At 42.4% G+C, this 26,897-nt stretch overlaps 1 protein-coding gene across 4 annotated transcripts in view; it reads right to left on the bottom strand.

Annotated features, from left to right (window-relative positions):
• Nucleotides 1-26,897, bottom strand: part of LOC311239003 (uncharacterized protein) — a 70,991-nt gene that overhangs the window by 36,524 nt on the left and 7,570 nt on the right. For 2 of the 4 annotated variants that reach the window (XM_084327220.1, XM_084327223.1), the window contains 13 exons: nt 25,533-25,622; nt 25,353-25,400; nt 25,214-25,255; nt 25,066-25,122; nt 21,500-21,571; nt 18,828-18,887; nt 18,474-18,545; nt 16,309-16,362; nt 11,555-11,620; nt 10,309-10,389; nt 2,763-2,816; nt 1,232-1,297; nt 904-975 (listed from right to left, as the gene is read on the bottom strand). In XM_084327220.1, coding sequence (XP_084183346.1) covers nt 904-975; nt 1,232-1,297; nt 2,763-2,816; nt 10,309-10,389; nt 11,555-11,620; nt 16,309-16,362; nt 18,474-18,545; nt 18,828-18,887; nt 21,500-21,571; nt 25,066-25,122; nt 25,214-25,255; nt 25,353-25,400; nt 25,533-25,622 — 834 coding nt within the window. The remainder of the gene's footprint in view (nt 1-903; nt 976-1,231; nt 1,298-2,762; nt 2,817-10,308; nt 10,390-11,554; nt 11,621-16,308; nt 16,363-18,473; nt 18,546-18,827; nt 18,888-21,499; nt 21,572-25,065; nt 25,123-25,213; nt 25,256-25,352; nt 25,401-25,532; nt 25,623-26,897) is intronic. The other 2 variants (XM_084327221.1, XM_084327222.1) reach the window with 2 other exon arrangements.

Below are 26,897 nucleotides of genomic sequence, written 5' to 3'. Positions count from 1 at the left end.
CGGGCCAGCGGCGTAACTAGTAAGAGTAGGTAAGGGATACTGTATGTACAGATAATATATAGTATCTAAAGATAGATAGTATGTACAGATATGTAAAAGGATTATATGCAGGTATATACGGACAGATGTTTAATGTTTCTCTTGATGACCCTTAAACTAATATGTGAAATGTACTAATATATATATTTCGTATAGTAAGGCATTTGAACGAGTTACATTAGTGCATCTTTTTGTTGCTCGTCATGGCAACTTTCCCCCTGAATTGACCCATCTAAAACCCCCGCCCTCTTTTCTTGATTCTCCAATCACAACTGTTGCTTCTTCTAACAGATTCCAAAAACAGTGTGTTTTGATGACAATGCCATGACTTCTGCTACATTCGTTTATGGTCAGAGGTGGGAAGTTGGAAACGCGTCTTTTTTCCTCTGTGTTTTTTCTCTCGAAATTCTAACATTGCAGATGTCTAAAGAACACGTTTTTAGGAAGTCACATGCCATATGACATAATATGGCTGGCCCAGCTGTTCTAGTGTTAGGACAATACAAATGTATGCTTCAAATGGAAGGAACGACTTGGAGATATTGTTCATGTCTCGAGCAACATTGTACTTATTGTACTTATTTTATTGTCTTTTATACCTATTCTTATGTCTGCAATTCATGCATTGTTTTTATTCTGTCAACTGTGTACTGATTTTATGCCTATGTTCATTTTATACTAATTGCTGGACTGCAGTCAGTGTGTGCAAAGTGCTATATAGATAGTTATTCAGATGTATTATTATAATATTGTAAATAAATTATGCATTGAAATGTCTAAGTCTCGACAACATTGAAAATGAGGGTGACCTCAATTGTCCTTTGAGAATAAATAAAAGGAGGTTTGAATGAATGAATGTCTTACATGTCTCTCGATGGTGCTGTCATCCAAGCTACTAGAACTGGAGGAGAGGTCACTGTGTATGGACTGGGTGTCCTGAGCAGAAGAGAGAGAGCTGGCGGGTGAGAAACATGTAATTAAACAGTACATATAGCAGCTATATCAACTGACTGAGTGATTACAGGCGTGTAAACAAACATTAATGAAGGAGTTCCCGGACTGAGTTTTTCACATGAAAATAATTTTCATATAAAATGACAGACATCCCCTGCCTGGACCCAAGGCTAGGAGAGCCTGCATGATACACTGAATTCTAAATCATCATCAATCAACATCATCTCCACTCCAGTACCGGTGTCTGTGCAGAGGACTTGAACGGGTTGACCTTCTGCATCATGCCTTTGAACACCCCTTGGCTCTGAAATAGATAACATGAAACACACATATTGCAGGGCTTAGAATTCCAACCATGTCCTACACATGACCACAAGAACAACCACCAAATCCTACGGGATAATAACCTGTAATTTATAAATACAAGTCAGATTAAAGCACTTTGTCTACAAATCATCCAAATGTTATCCTTTGCACCCCCCCCATAAACTTCTGCAACTTTTACAGCAAATAAATACGTCGACTTATGATTAAATGATCTTGCCTTTTTCACCCAGAAAAACGTAATTTTCAAGCATTTTCAGCTCCGATAATCATCTAACAATTCAGCTAAATCCTGGAGCAGCTGCGGGGAAATGTTCCCTCAGAGCCTGTTAGACATTACCTGTTTAGTCGCTCAGAGCCTGTTATAGATATTACCTGTTTAGTCGCTCAGAGCCTGTTATAGATATTACCTGTTTAGTCGCTCAGAGCCTGTTATAGATATTACCTGTTTAGTCGCTCAGAGCCTGTTAGACATTACCTGTTTAGTCGCTCAGAGCCTGTTATAGATATTACCTGTTTAGTCGCTCAGAGCCTGTTATAGATATGACCTGTTTAGTCGCTCAGAGCCTGTTATAGATATTACCTGTGTAGTCGCTCAGAGCCTGTTATAGCATTAGCTGTTTAGTCGCTCAGAGCCTGTTATAGATATTACCTGTTTAGTCCCTCAGCAGTGGTGCAGTCGTAATATGGGAACTGCCCGGACGCCACGTGCACAGAACAGATGATTATTATGCAGAATAAATAGTAGGAAACATGTTTGTATAGGAAATTACTAGTTTTAGTTTAGTTTTTGTAAATATTGCCTTGAAATAGAGAAGCTGAAAAAGGTAGCAGGATGTAGCCTTCAATATATAAAGAAATTATATTGTCAACAGATATGGTTGAAAAACAAACAATGTTTTAAATCTATTTATAGTTACAATTTCTTTAATTGAATGAACTTAAACTAGAAAAGTAAATACAAACTAAATTAACAATGTAACTTAGTTTACAGAAGGACAGTTTCCTTCTGAAGCACAACTTAATGCCTCATCCTTGATCGTTCCAGTCGGGACCATTGTCACATAGTGAGAGGTTCCACAGCTCAAGCAAACCCCCACCAATTGGTACAGGCTTGTATTTTGGTTTGGCTCTTCTCGTTCTTTGTTATGCTATCGGTATCCTATTATTATGCAAAGTCTAGGTGATAGATAAGTGCCGGCCGCCGGGTACTTGGCGCACGGCGCGACGAGTCTAGTGGAAATGGTGAACGCATTTTTGTGTGCGCGCGCGTGCACATCCGTGCGCGACTGCGCGTACACAACCGTGCGCGATTGCGCGTACTTCTGCTCAGCGAACTACTAGGCCGCCGTGGTACCCCATCCACCCACCACTGCATCCCTGTCCCTCAGAGCCCGTTATAGACATTACCCGTTTAGTCCCTCAGAGCCTGTTATAGACATTACCTGTTTAGTCCCTGGATGATCAACAGTGTCTGAGACAGTTTCCCCCTGTTTCACCTGTGGGCAGTGCAGAAGGAGACATGGACAATGCAGATTGTGGTATCAGATAACAATACCAGGCTTAAACAAGCCCAATACCAGGCTAAACCATGGCCAATACCAGGCTAAACCATGGCCAATATCAGGCTAAAACAAGCCCAATACCACGCTAAAACAGGGTCATCAGTAAATTATTGGAGAATTTCTCCAATACTGAAATCAGTGATGGAAGTATTGTACTGTACTTAATCAGCAGTAGAACTGGACCACATACGACTTTAACATAACCTTTAAATCAGAGCAGCATAACTGGACCACATACCACTTTAACATAACCTTTAGAGGTCAATGGTTCGAGAATTGAACACTCCCAAGCACTGGAATACACAAGTATCAAAAGTAAAACTACACAAGGGGCGGTCAGGTGGCGTAACGGAGATTGCGTTCGTCACCAACCCCTCACAGCTCCGGGGTTGTCACCAGCTTGGCTGGCCGTTCACACTAATACAATTGGCAGTATTAGAGGGTGGGAGAAGCTGGCGGGGTGGGTCCGGGTCGTTGTAAACAGCGACTCCTACAGTTCGGTCGGGGCGCCTGCTAAGCGCGGATAGGATCTAAGTGGGATAGTGTGATCCTTCCACACGCTACGCCCTCTCAGTGAGAATCCGCGCTGCCAGGTGAAAAGAAGCGGTTGATTGGCTGGACGTGTGTCGGAGGAAGCACGCTGTCATGGTAGCCTCCACTCTCCCAGACCGACTGTGGGGGGTAAGTGCGCAGCGACCAGGAAGGGGATTGGGAATTGGCATACGACTAACATTGGGATGGGAGAAAATCGGAGGAAAAAGGAGGGGGAAAAAGATTAAAAAAAAAAAAAAAAAAAGGTAAAACTACACATTCTACATTCAATACTAGTCTACTTTTACTTAAGCAGAATATTGAAGGACATTTACCAGAATACTATTTTATCTGGGTATTTCTACTTTTACTAAAATATAAAGTAAATGATAAGATCTTCTTAGATCATGAAGAAAAATAGATACTAATCTCAATCATTCTTGAACCTGGACCTCCCCAAGGGGATTCATAAAGGAACACTTTAACTGGAGTGAAAACCCAAAACGAATGGTCTAAGAAAGGCTTAAGGCGAACAGCAGACATCTTTCAGAATGTATATTATCTTGGGGGTAGGGGGGACATGTTAGCCTCTTGGGGGGAGTGGCATCATACACAGCAGGTGGCTCAATGAGGAAGTGAGTGCGTTCCGATTTCTGGAAGAGGAAACACTTCTAAGTTCTGCTTTTTTTCTAACATTTTCTATTACCCTAAAAAGTATTGTTGCATTTCCAAAAAAAGTATTGTTGTATTTCGAAATAAATTATTGTTGCATTTCCAAAATAAGAATCATGGTATTTCCATAATTTCTTGGTCACTTCGATGATGGTAGTGACCAGAAAATATCATAATTATATCGTATCAGATTCATGATTTAAATTGGATAATACCATGTTTTTTTTATTTTATTTTTTATATTTTTTTCCCCCTTTTTACACAAACTACAAAAATACATTGAAATTGAAAGATTGACATTGAAATACGAATACAAAAATTATATATATATATATAATAATAATAATAATAATAATAAATAATAATAATAATAATAATAAAATTTTAAAAATAATAAAACTGAGCCCTCCCAGTAACCCACCCCCATAAGTTGAGTTGTATGAGGCTGAGACGAGCACAGGATGTAGTGGTGTGTATTCTCTCTATGGCCTCATCCCACCAGTCATTATTAAACTCCATCCCCAGCTCCCGTTCCCATTTGGTTTTAGCTTTGGTTAAACCACTGTCGTTGAATGACATAAGGGTGTCATAGATCCTTGAGATAGATGCTCTTTGGTGTGTATTTGAAGTGAGTAGGTCAATCCATGGCTGTTTGGGGGGGGAGTAAAGGGAAGGAGGGGAAATGGTAGCTGTACAGTGTCTCAGCTGAAAATATCTAAACATATGGGATGGGGGGAGTCCAAAAAGAGGATGACAAGTGAGAAAAGCTGCAAAACACCCCATCCACATATGTCTTCTTAATACCTTTATTCTGCCACTGAGAAAAAGTTGAGTCTGTAGAATGGGGGGGGGGGGGGGGGGGGGGGGGGGCAGATGGTTTTTACATATTGGGGTCATGATGGATGCAGAACAGAACTTAAAATGGCGTCTACATTGCTGCCAAAGTGTTAAGAACCACTGGGCTATCTGTAAACTGGCTAGGTTTAAAAGGCAGAGAAGAATAGATAAGGGCAGGCAGGGAAGATGAAGAGCAGTAGCGAGACTCTAACCTACACCAGGGAGTGTTAGGAGACTCAAGCCAGTAGTTTATCTTGTGAATGTGTGCAGACCAGTAATAAAGGCGGAAAATGGGCAGTGCAACGCCCCCACTTAGCTTGCATCTCTGAAGGAGAGCTTTGGAGATTCTGGGCGTTTTGTTGCCCCATAAAAAAGAGCCTATCATTTGGTCAAGTGTCTTAAAGAAGTTTTGGGACAGGAATAGAGGGCTATTTTGAAACAAATAGAGAAATATGGGTAGAATGTTAATTTTTATGCTGTTCACTCTGCCAATCAACGAGAGTGGGAGACTGTTCCATCTCTGAAGGTCAGACTTGGTCTTGGAGACTAGGTTAAGTTAGCAGAGAACAAGCCAGATATTGAACGGTGACGTTGATTCCAAGATATTTAAAGCTGGACGTGCTAAATTTAAAGGGCAGGTCTGAGTGTTGCAAATTCAGGGCAGAGTTATTAATGGGGTAATACCATGGTTTTCTGCAGGTTTCAACAAGTTAAATGTAAGACTTTCTAAGACCTTTTTAATACCACTTAGAGTTCAGACTTTCTAAGACCTTTTTAATACCACTTAGAGTTAAGACTTTCCAAGACCTTTTTAATACCACTTAGGAGCAAAATTTACAAGCAAAAAACAACACATAGTAGCGACACTGAACCAGCGGCTGCACTTGTGCACCCGTTTAAATTCTCGCACGCCAGACGCACCAAGCTCCCAGTAGCCCCGCAAAAAACAACGACTTGAATACAAAAACATTTTATATATTAAACATTATTTCATCTCCCGACAGCCGGGCTGCGCCCCCAGAAAATGTAATTAAACATAAGACTTTAATACATTTTAAGGCCTTACATTTGTAATACCGTGCAGATACCCTGTTTGAGTACAAAAGTGGTACCAATAGTGTTACATAAACGTATATGGCGATACATAACAAATGGCAATATATAACGTAGATTTATTATACGTGGCACGGCAGTGTAGTGGATAATACTGTCGCCTCACAGCTAGTAGATCCTGGGTTCGATTCCCACTTGGGGACCAGGTCGCCGTGTTGCCAGGTATCTCCCAGGCCTTTCTGTGAGGAGATTGCATGTTCTCCCTCCGTGCTCACAAGGGTTTCCCCTCCAGAATATAAACCCAATGGAAAAACATGCAGAACAGATCGCTAATGCGTCCCTGACGAAGACAGACAGGAGCACTTTTTTGTCCCCGGGCACGGCCCACGCCACAGCCCATGTCTGAAGGACGACGGGATGCGTGTATGCTTTTACCAACGCATTTGTGTTTCCGGGTTCCCGTTTTGCGCTCTGATTGGCCACTGACCTACACGCGTACGCCCCCCTCACTATCGCCTTTGGGGCGTGAGATATCAAGACAGATTTGCCTGGGCATAGGAAGGAAGTACCATACGAGCCGCAAATTGAACAAGTCAAGTCAAGAGTCAAGAGTTTTATTTGTCACGGCATACAAGTATACAATGAAATGCGGGTGGTCTTGCCCGCAACGATGTGCAATACAGTAGTAACAACATATAATAGAATCCAATAAACAACATTGTGCAATAAACAGTAACATAGTAGGGCATATCGGTATTTGTACATACGTTATTTACAGAGCATGGAGGACATGCTAGGTCCTGTGTTAGTGCATGGCTACGGATGAGGCACTGGGTCTTTCTGTACATTGCTATTTTATACAATCTCAGGTTATACTATACTATTTTTAAAGTGACCTTTCCTTAGTGGCCATAAGTGTGGGCGTGTGCAGCATGAGTGTGTGCTTGCTCATGTTAAAGTGGCTGCTAGTGTGTGAGCGTGTACAGTGTGTGTGTCGTGTGTGTGCTCATGTGTGCTTGTGTGTGGAGAGTTCAGTGTTCAAGGCTCTGATGGCCTGGGGGAAGAAGCTGAGCCGAAGCCTCTCTGTCCTAGTAGCTGGGGTTCACAGGTGTCTGCCTGACCTCAGCAGCATGAACAGGCTGTTGTTGGGGTGGTGTGGGTCTTTCATTATTCTGCAGGCTCTGGATTTGCACCTCTTGTTGTATAGAACCTGCAGGGGTGTTAGTGCAATACCCGTGGTACGCTCGGCTGAGCGCACCACTCTCTGTAGGGCCTTCTTGTCCTGTGCCGTGCTGTTTCCATACCAGGCAGTGATGTTTCCAGTCAAGATGCTCTCTACCGCTCCGGAGTAGAAGGACTGGAGTATCTTCCCAGATACTCTGAACTTCCTTAACTGTCTCAGGTGGTAGAGGCGCTGCTTCGCCTTTTTTACGACTGAGTCTATGTGTGTTGACCATGTCAGATCCTCTGAGATGTGGACCCCCAGGTACTTAAAGCTGCTCACCCTGTCCACGGTAGCCCTGTTTATCCTCAGTGGTGTGTGTGTCTCCTGCTGTCCTCTCCTATAATCCACGATCAGCTCCTTGGTTTTACCAATGTTCAGGAGCAGGCTGTTGTCCTGGCACCAGCGTTCCAGTACCTCAACCTCCTCCCGGTAGGCCTTCTCGTCGTTGTCCGAGATCAGCCCCACCACCACTGTGTCGTCTGCAAACTTCACTATGGAGTTGGAGCTGAACTTGGCCACACAGTCGTGTGTGTAAAGTGAGTACAGCAGGGGGCTCAGAACACAGCCCTGGGGGGACCCGATGCTCAGGGTGATGGTGTTGGAGGTCTGACCCCCCACCCTGACCGCCTGGGGCCTTTCGTTCAGAAAGTCCAGTATCCAGGCGCTCAGAGCGGAGCTCAGACCCAGCTCGATCAGCTTGTCCACCAGTCTGGTGGGGACTATGGTGTTGGACGCTGAGCTATAGTCAATGAACAACAGTCTCACATAGCCCCCCTTCTGGCGGTCAAGGTGAGAGAAGGTGCTGTGCAGTACTTGGGAGCAGGGGCGTAGCTGGGGGGGGGGGTAGCTTAGGATGATTCCAAGGGCCCAGCACTTTTTTTTTTACTAGACATCACTCAGGTGTATTATTGATGCTCTCATTGATACTATGTTTGTTTCTGAAGTGTGTGTGTGTGTATGTGTGTGTGAGATATATATAGAGAGAGGGGGGGCTTTGGTAGACTATTGCATTGGTCCATTCATTGAAGATGAACGCAATGCGACATCCTTTACTAGGCTCACCCACCAACAGTGCAGGTGCTGAACTGCTGATCCGAATGTATAGGTAAAAACCATATTATGGGTTTTCATCAATAAAAAAAATTGCCAAAAAGAATTCCGCTTACGCGCGCTCGCATTCACTGGGGGCCTACAAATACATTCTTTCATGGGGCCCAGAATCTGGAGCTACACCCCTGCTTGGGAGACCGCATCGTCCGTGGACCTGTTTGGCCTGTATGCAAATTGCATGGGGTCCATATCACTGGGGAGGGAGGCACAAATGTGATCCTTGACCAGCCTCTCGAAACATTTCATGGCCACAGAGGTGAGTGCCACCGGTCTGTAGTCATTGAGACATGTTGGGGAGGGTTTCTTTGGTACAGGGATGATGGTAGACATCTTGAAGCAGGCAGGGACCACTGACTCTGCCAGGGATTGATTAAATATGGCGGTGAACACAGGGGCTAGCTGGTTGGCACAGGACTTAAGTATGCGTCCTGTTATACCATCTGGGCCAGCAGCTTTTCTGGTGTTCACCTGCATAAATGCTCTTCTCACACGGTGTTCCGACAACGAGAGAGCGTCCCCGCCCCCCCGCGGTTGCCTCCCCCCCTCCACGACAGCCGGCGCGCCAGTGACGTCACTAGCCGTTGAGCTAGCGGCGCCACTGTCTACCCCAAACCGAGCGTAGAAAGAGTTGAGTTTGTCCGCGAGAGAGGCGTCGTCGCTCCCCATTGAGGGGGCGCTGACTTTGTAGTCAGTTATTGTCCTCAGTCCCCGCCATAAGCCTCTTGTGTCGTTTTGTGCCATTTGTGTCTCCAGTTTGTCAGCCTATGTCCGTTTTGCAAGTTTTACAGACTTGCGCAGAGTATAGACTGTAGCCTTGTACTCCTCCATGTTTCCTGACTCTCTGCCCAGGTTGTAGGCAGTGGTGCGAGAGTTCAGAGCTGCTCTGATAGTACTGTCCACCCACGGTTTCTGGTTTGGGAAGACTTGCACCTTTTTCGTGGGGACAATACTGTCAGAGAGTATTGTAATGACAGTGCAGTGCAGTGAGTCTGCGACAACAACCCAATAATAAACACTCGAAACAGCTATTACCAGACAATTACAACAGCAGTGGTGCCTGCTTCAAATGTCACGTATTATAGGCTATAAGCCCACACGCTCTAGCAAAACATGACACAATGTGATCCTATCTCCGATAGAGCAGCTGGTCGCAGAGACGCAAGTTGAACGAACACATCGGGAGGAGAATGAATGAATGAATGAACCTGATGTAAACAAGACAAAAGCCTTTCTCTGGTCTGCATCCCCTTAACAATTGTGTGTATTGAGCCGTACTGTATTGTACCCATTCTGCAATCTGTTAAATAAAGTTCTCATTCATTCATTCATTCATTCATTCTCCTCCCGATGTGTTCGTTCAACTGGCGTCTCTGTGGCCAGCCGCTCTATCGGAGATAGGATCACATTGTGTCATGTTTTGCTAGAGTGTGTATATGTTTATTATTCCGAATAGATCTACACGGGCTTATAGCCTATAATACGTGACATTTGAAGCAGGCACCACTGCTGTTGTAATTGTCTGGTAATAGCTGTTTCGAGTGTTTATTATTGGGTTGTTGTCGCAGACTCACTGCATGATCAATTTGCGGCTCGTATGGTACTTCCTTCCTATACCCAGGCAAATCTGTCTTCATATCTCACGCCCCAAAGGCGATAGCGAGGGGGGGCGTACGCGTGTAGGTCAGTGGCCAATCAGAGCGCAAAACGGGAACCCGGCAACACAAATGCGTTGGTAAAAGCATACACGCCGACGGGATGGGAAAAGTGCAGAGACATTTCATCGGCGACTCAGTGCATGAGTGTGTGTGTGTGTGTGTGTGTGTGTGTGTGTGTGTGTTCCTGTGGGTCACCCATCTCCGTGTGTGTGTTAATCTGCACGACAAATAAAGACTTCTCTCTCTACAATGACAATTACTTTCAAACTAGAATGATACATTTTTAATACTTTTTTTTAATTATGGGGTCCTTTGTCATTTTGTTTAAACCGTGAGTCGTTACCTTTTTCTCTGTGATGTTGTTGTTTTCACTTGCTAAACTGCCAGTGCTGGAGGACAGGCCGCTGTGTTGGGACAGGCTGTCCTGAGGAGGAGGAGGAGGAGGAGGAGGAGGGGGGGATGTAGGGTACGCTGGTTGAGTTGACGGATTACTAGAGAACATTATTACAGGTGGGAAACACCAGAGGCCCCACGATACCATATCATCACAATACTATTGTCATTATTGCCATGTATTTAACTTTAACACTGCAAATGATTTCCCCAAAGGAAAAACGTTGTCCACATCTGCAATAGTAATATATATATATATTATATATATATATATCTAATAAGATAACGTTTTCAGCAGTGTTAATTTTGTCAACGAAAATTATGACTAAATATGGTCGTCAACTAAACTTTTTCCCCCGACTAAATCTAGACTAAAACAAAAAAGTCTAAATCGAGACTAAAACGGACTAAGACTAAAATGCTCAGACCTGTAGTTGACTAAAACTGACTAAGACTAAATATGATGAAAATGAAAAAGGAGCATTTGACACATGACTAAGACTAAAACTATTGGTTTGATTATGTCTTATGGTGTATGTGGAGCACTTCTATGCTCTATATGTATATATATTCTTTTTGTACAACCAGGGGTCATGTCTGCTTCACATGGGCTGTGGAAACGTTCGGTTCACTTTACTGTTTTTGTTATTTTAAGACTGGTGAGGGTCTTTAACCGTTTACATCTTTAACTCATTACGTTATGGGGGGAGTGGGGAGTCTACATGAATCTATGATCCCAATAGAAATGAATGTGAATTTGACTGACTGTAGCGGTACATAGAATTGCATTACAAGAGAATAAAATGCCTTTTTTTTCATTAACGAAAACTAGACAAAAATGTCATCCGTTTTCTGCGACTAAATCTAGACTAAAACAAAAAAGACAAAATCGAGACTAAAACTGACCAGACTAAAATGCTCAGACCTGTAGTTGACTAAAACTGACTAAACTAAAAATAAATGAAGGAGACTAAATATGATGAAAACAAAAAGGAGCATTTGACACATGATTAAAACTAAAATTTAAATAGCTGCCAAAATTAACACTGGTTTTCAGTCTGTTCACCTCACTCCAATAATTTTTATTGCGCTGGGATTGGCAAGCAAAAGAAATGTAAGAATGAAAGATTCTTAAGTCGATACATTATTAACATCATCATCATCATCATTATTAACATCATCATCATCTCCAGTACCTGTGTCTGTGCAGAGGACTTGAACGGGTTGACCTTCTGCATCATGCCTTTGAACACCCCTGGGTTCTGTTTTGTTTTAATAATAAATAAAAAATATGCATTTTTTTTTTACAAACGCTCACCCAAGGCTCAACCACAACTTTTAAGTTATCCGAACAATTTGTAAATCCATGCTGCATTAGGGTGGTGATATACTTGACACCTGGGTTCGAATGATCACCTGAGAGCTATGGGGGCCCCCTGAATTACATTTTTTTACTATTTTTTTCCTGAAATTGTGGCTGTTTTCGAAGTCATATTTAGAGGAATATCTCATTAGGATTAGTCTAACTAAGTAATAATGACATCACACAACAGTCTAATCATTAGACTATTGTGTGATGTCATTATTCAGGCTCATTCTTAACCATCAATATTTGTTAATTTTCTTACTCACCTCTGATATATAATGCCATATTTACTTATTTGCATTTTGCATCTGATAAAATACAACAATTTAATTTGAAAAATTAGACAAAATGTATGAACTTGAATTAACATTTATTTGGTCTCTGCACTTATAAATCAAAAACTAACAAAATAATCGAATGGAAAATAAATAGTTGTATGGCACAACAGCAGCATTTATCAGGATACAGTAAGTAACATTATCATCTGATAATAAAATGAACATGAAATAAATACTTGTATAAATCAAAATAAATAATGTTATAAACAAATGTGCACAGGTAATCAAGAACTGAATGAAAAATAAATTAGAAGTAGCAGCATCTTCTTAGAACAACAAGAAGAAAAGTAACTACTGCAGCATGTCACCGACATGCAGACTGGAAGAGCCGGGATTCAAACCACTGACCTCTTTTATCCAAAGCGAGTATAGTGACGACTAGCTCTACCTCCTCAGCTACAGCCGCCACATCATGAGCAATGCTATCACTGTGCTCTGTGCAAGTATATTTTCTTCCTCAACTTCTTGCTCTGAGAGCTAGTCACAGTCCCATTCATCCACTGCTCTGCCAAATGGGCTCCAAATGATTTATTTAACAATGTCTTGACGTTTTTACATGGAAGGCAGCCAATGCATCCCTCCTTGGCAAATAACCAGCTATATTTATTTTTCCAAAAGTTCCACTGACTCGGACCCCAGCATTGTGGTGGTTGAGTAGCAGTCCAGGTCTAGTGGTGGAGACTCGGGTCTGGCAGTGGCAGGCCGGCGGCGTCATTACTTTTACCAAGCGGTTTGTGCGTTTTGCTAATCTGATTGGCCACTGACGTTTCTGGTCATGCGACATGTGCGCCCAATCGTGTGACGGCAAGTTCTTTCGACGGTTAAGCTTAGGCGCTCTTTCGAAGTTGGTTAAGGTTAGAGTTTGTCTTGCATGGCGATAGAACGCCAGCCCTGATTCCAAACTCTAACCTTAACCAACTGCGAAAGAGTCGCCTTAGCTTAACCAGTGATAAACTAGGCGTTAGGTCGTTTGCAGGCTGTTCGATGCGGAAATGGGCTAAGACACTGCTTGTCACGCAATTGGGCACACATGTCACATGACCAGAAACGTGCGTGGCCAATCAGATTCGCAAAACGCACGAACCGTTTGGTAAAAAACTAGACGCCAACCGGCGCGGTAACAATAACAGGTGCACTGCGCACAGGAGCAGCAGAGCTAACACTAGTACTAGCACTAGCAGTGTCAACTTCAGTGACAGTAGCGCTGCTAGCTGCTGCACTAACAGCGTCAGTCTTTGGCCTTTTTATAAAACCAAAGCTGTCCAGCTTTGTACAGCCTTGCGGCGGGTTGAGCCTTTTTTTTGGCGGCATGTGGCGTACTGTTTAGTGTTTATGTTTTCAGTTGCAGGACACGGACCGGCAGCCTTCTGTTTACATCAGCTGCTTGCTGCTTCTTCTTCACTAGGTTGCAGTAGCGTTAAACTTATGGGCGACGCTCATGGGCGACGCATAGCGGCTTGGAGGTGAAATGCAGCCTATTCCACAACATTAATTACTCAGTTCTTTTAAAAACTGAAAAGAAAAATATGATCTATTAACAATTTATTTAGGTAACATAAATACTAATTCGTACATATTTTTTTTTCTTTTTTTTTGAGAGACCCCCACAGGGGGTCTTGACTATGGGGGCTCAGACTCTAGCTATGGGGGCTGAGCCCCCATTGGCCCCCTCATAATTCGAACACTGCTGGACACCTTCTTGGGCAATATGATATGGAAACATTGCCCAAGAAGTCGTCTCAACGTTCCTGGATTGATTACAAGGCAACTTCTCGTTACCCAGATAAATGGCACAGTACTGTATATTCTGCCCTGTGTCACGCTTCAATTCCTGCTAGCAAGTTTCAAGTTTCTTTAATAGTTGTCATACAGAAGTACAGAATACTTTCATACAAAATGCTTCTTACTGTTACGCTCCAGAGACTGTGCTAGACAAGATAGTATCAAATAACATAGTATAGCATGTAATTTAGAAGAAGAAAATGAGGTCACAGTGTTCGGTATAGACATATGTACAATGTTCTGAGTTACCATATAATATACAATACTATGCAGTGTACTAATGTACAGTACTATATAGTGCAAAGCAGAAATGGGATGAGGTACAATTTAGGTACAATTTACAGTAAGGTGTACGAGTTGTAGTGCAATCCTTCATCAATAAATATAAAGTGTGGGGAGTGGGTGCTACAGTGTGTTTGTTTAAAGTGGGTGTGTGCTATAAAGTGTGTGGAGTGGGTGCTACAGTGTGTTTGTTTAAAGTGAGTGTGTGCGTGTGGATGTGTGTGCTATGTGCGTTTGGTGGTTGTTGTTGTGTAGTGTTCATTGTTCGTTTAGCAGCCTGATGGCCTGGGGATAGAAGCTTCTTCTGAGTCTTTCTGTGCTCGCCTTGAGACTCCGGTATCGCTTGCCTGACCGCAGCAGTTCAAAGAGGCAGTTGTTCGGGTGACTGGAGTCTTTAATGATTCTCTTAGCCTTGCCCTTGCAACGCTTGTTGTAAATGTTCTGGAGGGTGGGGAGCTCCCCTCCAATTGTGCGTTCGGCTGAACGTGTCACTCTTTGTAGTCTGCTTCGGTCTTGTGCAGTGCTATTCCCAAACCAGGAGGTGATGTTGCCGGTCAAGATGCTCTCTATTGTACATGAGTAGAAGTTCTTAAGGATCTTCTGACTGACTTGGAACTTCCTTAGGCGCCTGAGGAAGTAGAGGCGTTGTCGTGCCTTCTTCACAACACTGTCAATGTGTGTGGTCCATGTCAAGTCCTCGGATATGTAGGCTCCGAGGTACTTAAAGCTGTTGACTCTCTCAACCGGTGCCCCGTCGATGCTGAGGGGGCTGTAGTCCTTGACCCCCGACCTCCTGAAGTCCACAATCATCTCCTTTGTTTTGCTGACGTTCAGGGAGAGGCTGTTTTCCTGGCACCATCCCGCCAGGACCTTGACCTCTTCCAGGTAGGCCCTCTCGTCGTTGGCAGAGATCAGGCCCACCACCACTGTGTCGTCAGCAAATTTGATGATTGTATTGCTACTCCGCTGAGCCACACAGTCGTGTGTGTACAGGGAGTAGAGGAGGGGACTCAGAACACAGCCCCTATGTTGAGGGTGATGGATGAGGAGGTGCAGTTGCCTGCTCTCACCACCTGTGGTCTGCCAGTCAGGAAGTCCAAGACCCACTGGCAGAGGTCATAGTTCAAGCCCAGGTCCCTGATCTTGGCTATGAGTATGGAGGGGACTATGGTATTGAATGCCGAGCTGTAGTCGATGAATAGCATTCTCACATAGTTCCCCTGCCTCTTGTCCAGGTGTGATGCTGCTGTGTGCAGCACATGGGCTATGGCGTCCTCCGTGGACCTGTTGGGGCGGTATGCAAATTGCAGGGGGTCCATGTTGATGGGGAGGGAGGAGCAGATGTAGCCCTTTACTAGCTTCTCAAAGCACTTCATGGCTATGGAGGTGAGAGCTACAGGGCGGTAGTCGTTGAGGCAAGCAGGCTTGGATTTTTTGGGTACAGGGATAATAGTGGACTTCTTCAGGCAGGTGGGGATGACAGCCTGTTCTAAGGACAGGTTAAATATGTCAGTGAATACTGGGGCCAGTTGGTCGGCACAGACTTTTAGGACGCGGCCGGGGATGCCGTCCGGACCTGCTGCCTTCCTGATATTCACTTTTTTAAAGGTCCGCCTCACCTCATGCTCTGTTACCCTGAACACTGCGCCTCCATCAGCAGCCGACCCCCCCCCCCCCCCCCCCATTGCCGTGGCTTGTGAGCTGGTGTTGTTATTACCAGCATCAAACCTCGCATAGAAGGTATTGAGGTCATTTGCTAAGGAGATGTCACTGTTCAGTTTGAGGGAGGCGCCTTTGTAGTCTGTCATCGTTTTGAGCCCCTGTCGAGTTGCCCTCTCTTGTTGCCTGGCAACTAGGGATGTCCCGATCCGATCACGTGCAGCTGGATACTATTGGTTTGTTTTGGCAAAATTCGTCTGCTCTGTGTGACAATAAATAAATGAATGATGATATGCAATTTAAAACCAAGACCTCAGTATGAGTTTAAGACGTGAACATGGTCATGTTTGTTGAATAAAAATAAATAAATAAATAAAAAATTATAATTTACATTTTTTTTATTGTTTTTGATCGGATCGGGAAATATCGGTATCGGTAGATACTCAAAATCACATGATCGGATCGGGAGCAAAAAAACGTGATCACCTTTAGTTTTCAACATTCTTATTTTCAATAGTTTTACCTGCTTGCCGTTATGTTGTTTTTCATTGTCTGTCTGAGCTTCCTCCTTTGGCATCTACAAGGCAGACAGAACACATAAGGGACAATCCAACATGTTCATACCTGTATACTAGGGGTGTAACGACTCCGAATCAGCTGCTGATTCAGCTAGATTTAATAACCAATTTATTGAGGTCACAACATTATGTATTGTAATTACAATTGTAATTGCCAAATTACACTGTCCATATTTATATCCATGCATAACAATGCATCAACTGTTACTGTGTACAACATAACTTGTGATCAAAATGGTAAATGGTGCATTTATATAGCAGCTTTTATCCAACGCGCTTTACAATTTTGTTCCTCACATTCACACACCGATGCCAGAGGATGGCAGGTGCCAACCTGCTCATCGGGAGCAATTAGGGGTTAAGTGTTTTTCTCAAGGACACTTCGACACGCTGCCAGGGAGGAGCGGGAATCGAACCGGGAGCCTTCCAATTACCAGATGACCGCTCTACCTCCTGAGCCACTGGCACTGCCTCCTGAGTCACTGTCGCTCCGATCAAACACCAAACTGAACTAACCGATTAAAGCTTGGAATTAACAGGTGTTGACGACATTTTGCTTTGCTGGCTGTGCAGCTCTACCTGTATAGAACAGCGGTTCTCAACAGGGGTGCCGCAGAGAGCTGCCAGGGGTGCCTTGAGATTTTATTAAAAAAATATATACCGGTATATATTTTTTTCTTTTTAGATTACAGAAAATTATCACTAAAGTGCTATCTGTTGCAGCTGCACTGTTTTCCATGAAAATACCATATTTGGATAAGTTTGACCATTTCTCAAAATCTGAAAATCATTATAAAACACAGAAAAGGATCACCAAGTTACTCTGGATAAAAAAAACCTTTACAGACAACATTGAGACAAAGCTTCCTGACACATCTCCATCCAAAATCTTGGAAGAACTCATTGAAATCTCATCTGATACCACCTGGCGAGCTAGTTTCAGAGTGTGGTGCTGAGTACCAAGTATGCAGCAGTTAAGGTGTTGATACCATTCAGCACCACATATCTGTGTGAAGCTGGCTTTTCATCCATGACAGCTCTGAAAACTAAATATAGGGCCAAGTTGAGCCTTGAGGATGACATGCGTGTTGCCTTGTCAAAGATCTCCCCACGTATTGACCGTATTATTAGCCAGCAGCAGCAGACCTCGCATTGAGCTCGAAATGTCCACTGAGTGAACAAGTGCTTATTTTCTGTATTTATTTATATTTTTTGAGAAATGGTAACTTGGTGATCCTTTTCTGTATTTAAAAAAAGAGAAATGATCAAACTTATCCAAATATGCTATTTTTATGGAGAACAGTGCAGCTGCAACAGATTGTGTCTGTCCACTATGTTTGTTAATTTGTCATCCCCCCCCCCCCCCCATGTAAAGCGACCTTGGGTCTTCTGAAAGGCGCTATATAAAATTAAGTTATTATTATAGCACTTTAGTGATCCTTTTCTGTATTTAAAAAAAAATAAAATTTTCTGTAATTGTATTTAAAGAAATATGCTATTTGATTTACTACTACAAGCAGTGTAATGTCAACAGTACTAAGCCATTTAGACCTGAAACACCTGTTAATAATGCATTATATAGCCTGCATATACACACAAATGTGTTTCCCGGTTTCTTACATAAACATCATTTTGAAAGCAAGCCCTTTTGTCATCATTGTAGCAAAAAAGACAGGACCGGAAAAGTCTTTATCGTATGTAGGGGTGCCCTGGAATATTTTATTGAACACAGGGGTGCCTTGGCAGCAGAAAGGTTGAGAACCCCTGGTATAGAAGACTTTCTGGAGACCTTCTGAGACCTTTTGGCTACAATTGGGTACATTTACATTCTATTTTATAAAATGTTCCTAAATGTACGTTGTCCATCTCTAACAAATAAACTGAAACTGTACGACTCCTTGCAGCACACCAGGTTCCTATAACACACAGCCAATTTGCAATAGGGACACAGTCACAATCAACAGACCGTATAATTTATAACAAAAATTAACACATGTCTCCAATGTTAGTCGTTTCTTCTTAGTGCTTTGGTGGTGTGGCTACCATTTGTATACAGTACGTTTGTATTTCAGACGTACAAACATCACCCTCATCATAATCATCTACCCACCTGTGAAGACTCTGGTAGATTTCCTCGTTCCAGAGACTCTGAAGATGGAGCTTTACTCACTGTTGAAGACGTCTGCATGGAGAAAGACAGTATTGAGCAATATATCCATTGCTGGTATATTGCTGTGCAGTTATGTCTGCAAAGCAGTTAAGTGGTGTGTGACTCGTTATATCTGGTTATTGCTGCTGCCATGCTCTTTAAGATGTGTTCTAAAAATGTATTTCCCTAAACAATTACCCGGGAACTACTCGAGTAATTCATGAGAGTACTCGATCTGGGAAAACATTACTCGAGCCCGTCCCTAATAGAGGTCATGATTACAACAATGGAGTGTTGTTTAGAGTGCTTTGTTACCTGAGAGGCAGATTTAAAAGGGTTGACCTTCTGCATGACTCCTTTAAACACACCAGGGCTCTGACACAGAACACGGGACACAAAATGGGTTATGGCTCAGACATCATCAAACATAGAAAATAATAAAAGTATGATTCCCTGAAGTTACTTTCCAACCCCAGAAGTAGTTACATCACTCGCTCAACCTAAAGCTAGTATGTGAGCCACTTCACCCAATCTCACACACATCCAAAAACAGTTATTGAGTACATTTTAAATATGGCCACCGGTTATGTCACCAGGGACATTGAATCCTTGTGTTATATTAATTACAGCTCAATAATGAAATGATAAGGCAGCAGTCCCTATAAGAGAAGGTATTGTTATGTTTTCATCTACATCATTTCATTGAGCTGTAATTAACATGATTAAAAGGAGTCAATGTCCCCGATGATCACTGGTGGCCATATTCAAACAAATATACTCCCTGTAACTGTCAAACTAAATGAATGTGTGTTTTTGGATGTGTGAATAAATCAGCATAGTTTTTTCTGGTTTGATTTGATTTGATTTTATTAGGGATCCCCATTAGCTGGTGCGATAGCAACCAGCTAGTCTTCCTGGGGTCCACGCACAAAAAAAACACAAAAACAATCACCATTGCAAAAAAACTAAATTATTAAAAGTCAGTACACACAATGCATAATGAACCTACTGTAACAATTAATAGCTAAAATTACATTAGTGTAAAACAAAAACAAAAAACCACTTTACAGTGTTAAAAACAATTTAAAAACAATTTAAGATTATTTTTAAAAGTGAATCTACTGTAAATGCAGCAGAGGTTCCGAGGCAGGCCATTCCACAGAGTTAATGCTCTAAAAATAAAAGATCTCCCCAGAGCGCTGGTTCTAGGACCTGGCAATTCAAGCTGCCCACTACTGGAACCTCTAGTGTAATGCTCGTGCACAGTATTACTAAAAACAATCTGATTATGTATAAAAACAGGAGTCTTACTGCTCATGACCAACTTGAACAGCACAAGTATATTAAAAGACAATCTATTTTCAACGTTAAGCCAAGAGAGGCGGGCATGCATACGGCTCACATTAGACCTTAGTGAGCAGCCCAGTACCAACCGTGCTGCCCTGTTCTGGACCACCTGGAGCTTCCTGAGGTCACCACTGGCAGCAGATGACCACATCGCAGAGCAATAGTCAAGATGACATAAAACTAAACTTTGCACTATCTGACATAAAAGGGGACGGGCAACAAAAGAAGCACATTTCCTGGAAATACCAATTGCTCTTCCCATTTTTAAAACAATATAATTAATATGCTGAGACCAAGACAGAGTGCAATCCAGCATCACTCCAAGGAGTTTAGTACTTTCAACTTGTTGAACTGCTGAATTACACAAGTTTAAATGAAGCTTTGGATTTGTAGATAACCTGTGCCTTGTTCCCAGCACAATACATTTAGTCTTGGAGATATTAAGGACAAGTCTATTACATACTACCCAGTCATGCACAACTTTAAGTTCTCTACTCAAAACTTCATTAAGTACATTGCATGATGGTGCCGCGTAATACAATGTTGAATCATCTGCATAAAGAACTGTTGTAGCACATTTGGTAGCCCAAGATAGGTCATTCGTAAATACAGAGAAGAGCAAAGGTCCTAGGCAACTTCCTTGCGGCACGCCACACTCTAGACCTCTGCTACTGGACAGGCTGCCATTTAGATACACCTTCTGTGATCTAGAGGACAAATAACTTAGTATCCACTTTAAAGCAGAAGAGTTAAAACCATAACATTTAAGTTTATCAACCAGTAGAGAATGGTCCAGCACATCAAATGCAGCACTAAAATCTAACAGCACAGCTCCCACCAACATAGAGTTATCTATAGCTTTAAGCCAGTCATCAGTCATCTGTATCAAGGCAGTAGAAGTAGAGTGACCAGCTCTATAGGCATGTTGAGAATCTGTTGCAAGCTTGTTTGAAACAAAATACTCTTGAATTTGTGAATGCACCAACTTTTCCATGATTTTGCTCAAGACAGGTAAAATACTTATAGGTCTAGAATTTCCCTCATTAAAAGCAGATTTGGTATCCTTAGGTAAAGGAAAAACCTTAGCCTCCTTCCACATCTTTGGAAATAGACCCACATCCAAACATCTATTCATAATATGACATATAGGAGATGCTATAATACCAGCAGTCATTCTCAGCACTTTACTATCCAGGTTATCTAGGCCTGCTAACTTACTATCAGGAAGAGAGCGGAGTAACCGCTCCACCTCACTGACTTCAGCCTGATGAAATTCAAATTCACACATTTTGTCTTTCATTATAATATACTTAATACAGTCATTTGTTTTCAGGTTGTTTGACATATTCATAGCATGCCTTAGTTTAGATACTTTACCCACATACTATTCATTAAAATGATTTGCAATCTCACCTGGTTTCGTGAGAACAAATCCATTTGATTCCACTAAGGGTGTGCACACAGTTGTCTTTCGACCCATCATTTCATTAAAAACATTCCATATTTGTTTGCTATCATTTCTCGCATCATATAACCTTTGTTTAAAATAGGTGAAGTGCCCCTTTACGCCTGCAGTGGTGGACCACTCCCCTTCCTACTACTACCATCATAATCATCTTCATCTTCATCACCACCCTCACCTTTGCAGAATCCGGGGCGCCTCCTTGTTCCAGCGAGTCTGTAGAAGAAGCTTTACTGACTGTAGGAGAAACCTGCATGAAAAAGCATGTTTTAAACAAACGTTTCATTATAACCTACTATACGACAATGGCCATTGCATTTATATAGTGCTTTTCTAGACACTCAAAGCGCTCCCCACAATGTAGGGTGGAAACTCCCTCACCACCACTGGTAGCACCGAAACTTGGGCTACGCAGGCTCAATGGCTGCCATACACTGGCACCCGGCACACATCACACTACACAATGGCTGAACGGCTCAGGAGACAGGGATTGATATCAGCCAATTAAGGGGGAGGGATGATTAGGTGGCCTTGATGTCAGAGACCTGATGGGGAATTTGGCCAGGAACGTCGGGGAACCCGCTACCGTTTGCGATAGACACCCTGGGTTCTGTAACGACGGAATTCAGTCAGGACCTCGGTTTAGCATCTCGTCCGAGAGAACGGCACTCGCAGCTGTATGGTGTCCCCATCACCATAACAGGGCCATTGTTACTGACAAGTCCAGAGGACAGAGAGTGCTCCCTGCTGGACAACACCACCACCACTTTCCGACAACGACCTTGACTGGGGCTCGAACCGGTGATCTTCTGATCATAAATCCGGAGCTCTATTCATGTAGCCATGCTGCCGGACAATATACTATATAAGATAAGATATTTCTTTATTGATCCCTTGGGGACATTCAGGCATCATAGCAGCATGGGGGAGGGGGGGGGGGGTGCAGGTAGAAGTAAATAGGGGTAAAATGTAGAGGGAGTGGGGAGCTGCTAAGATAGGCTGCCACTCACCTCTGCACCAAACCTGTGCATATATACTGTATATGCATCGTGTTCCACGCCGTGCTAGCCATCTCAACGCCGGGCTAGCTATCTCAACGCCAGGCTAGCCATCTCAACACCAGGATAGCTATCTCAACGCCGGGCTAGCTATCTCAACGCCGGGCTAGCTATCTCAACGCCAGGCTAGCCATCTCAACACCAGGATAGCCATCTCAACGCCGGCTAGCTATCTCAACGCCAGGCTAGCTATCTCAACGCCGGGCCCAGGGAGACACAGTATGGAGTACTTAACAGAACGTTGCGATGTCATGATTATAGAGACCACTGTCTCATTTGATTACCATGATTATAGAGACCACTGTCTCATTTGATTACCATGATTATAGAGACCACTGTCTCATTTCATTACCATGATTATAGAGACCACTGTCTCATTTGATTACCATGATTATAGAGACCACTGTCTCATTTGATTCAGGGTATCTGCAGGTTTAGCCCAGTCAGATTTAAGGCTTTTTAAGACTTTTTAATGCCACTCAGAATTAAATTTAATACCAATTTCACGATAACAAAATGGCAAAAATCATGGGTACTCTCAGTACTCATTCAAGGGTACTACGACTATGCCTGCACCTCATGGTACCAAAGCACCTCAAAGGCACTAAAAACAAGATTACAAACATCACAAAACAAACTGGTCAGACTACTGCTTAACCTCACTCCTAAAACCCACTTTACCCCTGCCCACATTCAAAACCGCTCTTAAAGAGCATCTACGGGAGACTGCAATTCGAAACTGGCCACCGTAAATGTCCAACCTCTCCCCCCCCCCCCCCCCCCCCCTAATGTACAGTCTCATCCCCATCATATATATATAATATTTTCTGTTAGGATCTCTGGGTAACAGTACTGTATATTATTTGCATATCGTATATGTCACAAATGTAACAGTACTACAGTATAACCTGTATGTCATGTATGTCCCTATGCCATAAATGTCATGATGTCATGTATGTTTTTACTGTATTTATTTCTGTATATTTTATTTCATTTTTATTCTATTTTACTCTACTCTTATCCTAGGCAACTTGATTGATTTGTGTTATTATTCTAATTCGTGACCTGTCCTGTCTAAATGTTTAAATGTTTAAATGTTTAAATGTTTAAATGTTGAGCGATTTGCAGTGTCAAATTTCCCACGGGATAATAAAAGTATTTCTATTCTATCTATTCTATGTTGTGTATGTCAATATGAATTGAAAATGGGGGACCCTGATGTAAACAAGACAAACGTCTTTCTCTGGTCTGCATCCCCTTATTATTGTGTGTATTGAGCCATACTGTATTGTACACATTCTGCAATCTGTTAAATAACGTTTTCATTCATCCAGTTGTTTTGTTTTTGTAGTTTGGTTGAATGAATACTTTATTTAACAGATTTCAGAATGGGTACAATACAGTACAGCTCAATACACACAATAATAAGGGGATGCAGACCAGAGAAAGACGTTTGTCTTGTTTACATCAGGGTCCCTCATTTTCAATTCATAGTGACATTTATGACATACACAACATACATGACATCATGACATTTATGGCATAGGGACATACATGTATATATTACTGTTACATTTGTAACATATATGATATGCAAATATACAGTACTGTTACCCATAGATCCTAACATATATATATATATATATATATATATATACACATATACATATGATGGGGAGGAGATGTACATTAGGAGGGGGTAGGTGGGTGGTAAAAAATAACAGGGTGGGGTGAAGCTCTCACTCTCATCAACACAAACGTGTCCTTGCCCTTGTTTACATCCGTGAAGAGATTTTTTGGATGCAAGAAGCCAATCCAAACCTGGCTATGTAGGACGTTTTATCTTTTCCACACGTGAATGTTTTAGCGACTTCAGAGTCAGGGAACATCGCTTGAAACACCTCTCCTAGTCCCTCATTTCCATTGTAGGACTGATGCTTTGCGACCGTATTTAGAACCCACAGTACCTCAGCTTCAAGGGTTGGCGTGGAGCCGAACGTTACCCGGACAGGTGCAGATGTAATTGGTGGTAGACCTACCCTTCCCTCAGCAGTTGATGTGGACGGCGTCGAAAAGAAATTTGATATTGAAGTTGTCTGCAGGCGGGTTTTTGTAGAGGTAACATGCTTAGCGCTGTGCATGTGTGACTCGACTGCTTTTATTCCCATCGTTCCCAGTTTAAAATCCTTTTTGCAGAGTTTGCAGCGGGCCTCGTACATGTCTTTCACTGGGACCAACCACGGTGCAAACAGAGGGTTTTCGAGCCAGTTCTCATTAAATTTGCACTTTCCCATGTTAAATTAACGAGTGCAAATAAATACAAATCAATTAAACTAAACTAAACGTCAGCGTTATCGCTACGGCTTGAATAACGTGTTACCTATGCTCCGGTGTTCTGAAATAGCTCCCGACGGCGACACACATTAAGGTTCCGCCCCACTGCGTACCGTTTGCGTGAAAGAAAAAAAAAAAGCCTGATTTATCTCCCGTTAATAGTTTCCCCCCAGATTTCACAATGAAACATAAGATGACATGGCATGTTTTTAAGACCTCCGGAAGTCGGATTTAAGACATTTTAAGACAAATTAAGGCCTTAATAGTTGATAGTTGAATTTAAGACTTTTTAAGGTCCCGCGGACACCCTGTGATTACCATGATTATAGAGACCACTGTCTCATTTGATTACCTGTGAGGTAGATTTAAATGGATTGACCTTCTGCATGACTCCCATCACCCCAGTCCTCTGAAGTAAACACAGACAGACAGTTATTATTATTATGATTGTTATTATATATTGTATTATTATACCACCAATATCAATAATAACTTCTCACCTTACTCTTGGGGAGAAGTTCACTCTTTATATCACTGTTGTCCTACAAGGATATTAATGTAAGAATTATAATTAATTATAGTTTGTTTGTGTGCGTGTGTGTGCGTGTGTGTGTGTGTGTTGGGATTATCCATCTCTACCTGCCCATCTCCTCTGTCCAGGCTGTGTGGGATGGGGTTGTCCAGCTCCTGGTAATAATGAATTAAATGCAGTTCAAGTCACATTTAGTAATTTGGCTGACGCTTTTATCCAAAGTGACAATTAAGAACGTTACTTGAATGAGAGCACAAACAAACAAAACAATAAACAAACAAACGTACCTCTCTGCTGGCGGGTCTTGGAGGGAGTCGAGGGACCACTGGGGTGCCCGCTGCCACAGCTTTGTCTCTATGCAACAAGTGCATACTGACCTAGAGAGAGAGAGAGAGAGAGAGAGAGAGAGAGAGGGGGGAGACAGACAGACAGAGGAGAGACAGAGACTGTATTTACTTTGTGACTTGACACTTGACACTTATTTCATAGCGTACAGAGTTAGTTATGACTAAAACACAAGGGGAAGCAACAGTCATACCGTGCGCAGTTCAGATCTGACCGTGAATAAACTCGGCAAGTATGTTTCATACAAGCTAAAGCAAGATAGTCTGTTTCATACAAACTAAAGCAAGAGTCTGTTTCATACAAACTAAAGCAAGAGGGTCCGTTTCATACAAGCTAAAGCAAGAGAGTCTGTTTCATACAAACTAAAGCAAGAGTCTGTTTCATACAAACTAAAGCAAGAGTCTGTTTCATACAAACTAAAGCAAGAGTCTGTTTCATACAAACTAAAGCAAGAGTCTGTTTCATACAAACTAAAGCAAGAGAGTCTGTTTCATCCAAACTAAAACAAGAGTCTGTTTCATACAAACTAAAGCAAGAGTCTGTTTCATACAAGCTAAAGCAAGAGTCTGTTTCATACAAACTAAAGCAAGAGAGTCTGTTTCATCCAAACTAAAACAAGAGTCTGTTTCATACAAACTAAAGCAAGAGAGTCTGTTTCATACAAACTAAAGCAAGAGTCTGTTTCATACAAACTAAAGCAAGAGTCTGTTTCATACAAATTAAAGCAAGAGTCTGTTTCATACAAACTAAAGGGACAATCCAACATGTTCATACCTGTATACTAGGGGTGTAACAACTCCGAATCAGCTGCTGATTCAGCTAGATTTGATAACCAATTTATTAAGGTCACAACATTATGTATTGTAATTACAATTGTAATTGCCAAATTACACTGTCCATATTTATATCCATGCATAACAATGCATCAACTGTTACTGTGTACAACATAACTTGTGATCAAAATGGTAAATGGTGCATTTATATAGCAGCTTTTATCCAACGCGCTTTACAATTTTGTTCCTCACATTCACACACCGATGCCAGAGGATGGCAGGTGCCAACCTGCTCATCGGGAGCAATTAGGGGTTAAGTGTTTTGCTCAAGGACACTTCGACACGCTGCCAGGGAGGAGTGGGAATCGAACCGGGAGCCTTCCAATTACCAGATGACCGCTTTACCTCCTGAGCCACTGGCACTGCCTCCTGAGTCACTGTCGCTCCGATCAAACACCAAACTGAACTAACCGATTAAAGCTTGGAATTAACAGGTGTTGACGACATTTTGCTTTGCTGGCTGTGCAGCTCTAC

The sequence above is a fragment of the Notolepis coatsorum genome (assembly GCF_963971535.1).
Source record: "Notolepis coatsorum genome assembly, chromosome: 13".
Taxonomy (NCBI): domain Eukaryota; kingdom Metazoa; phylum Chordata; class Actinopteri; order Aulopiformes; family Paralepididae; genus Notolepis; species Notolepis coatsorum.
The sequence above is the reverse complement of the archived record's forward strand: the minus strand, read 5'-3'. Positions and strand labels throughout refer to the sequence as shown.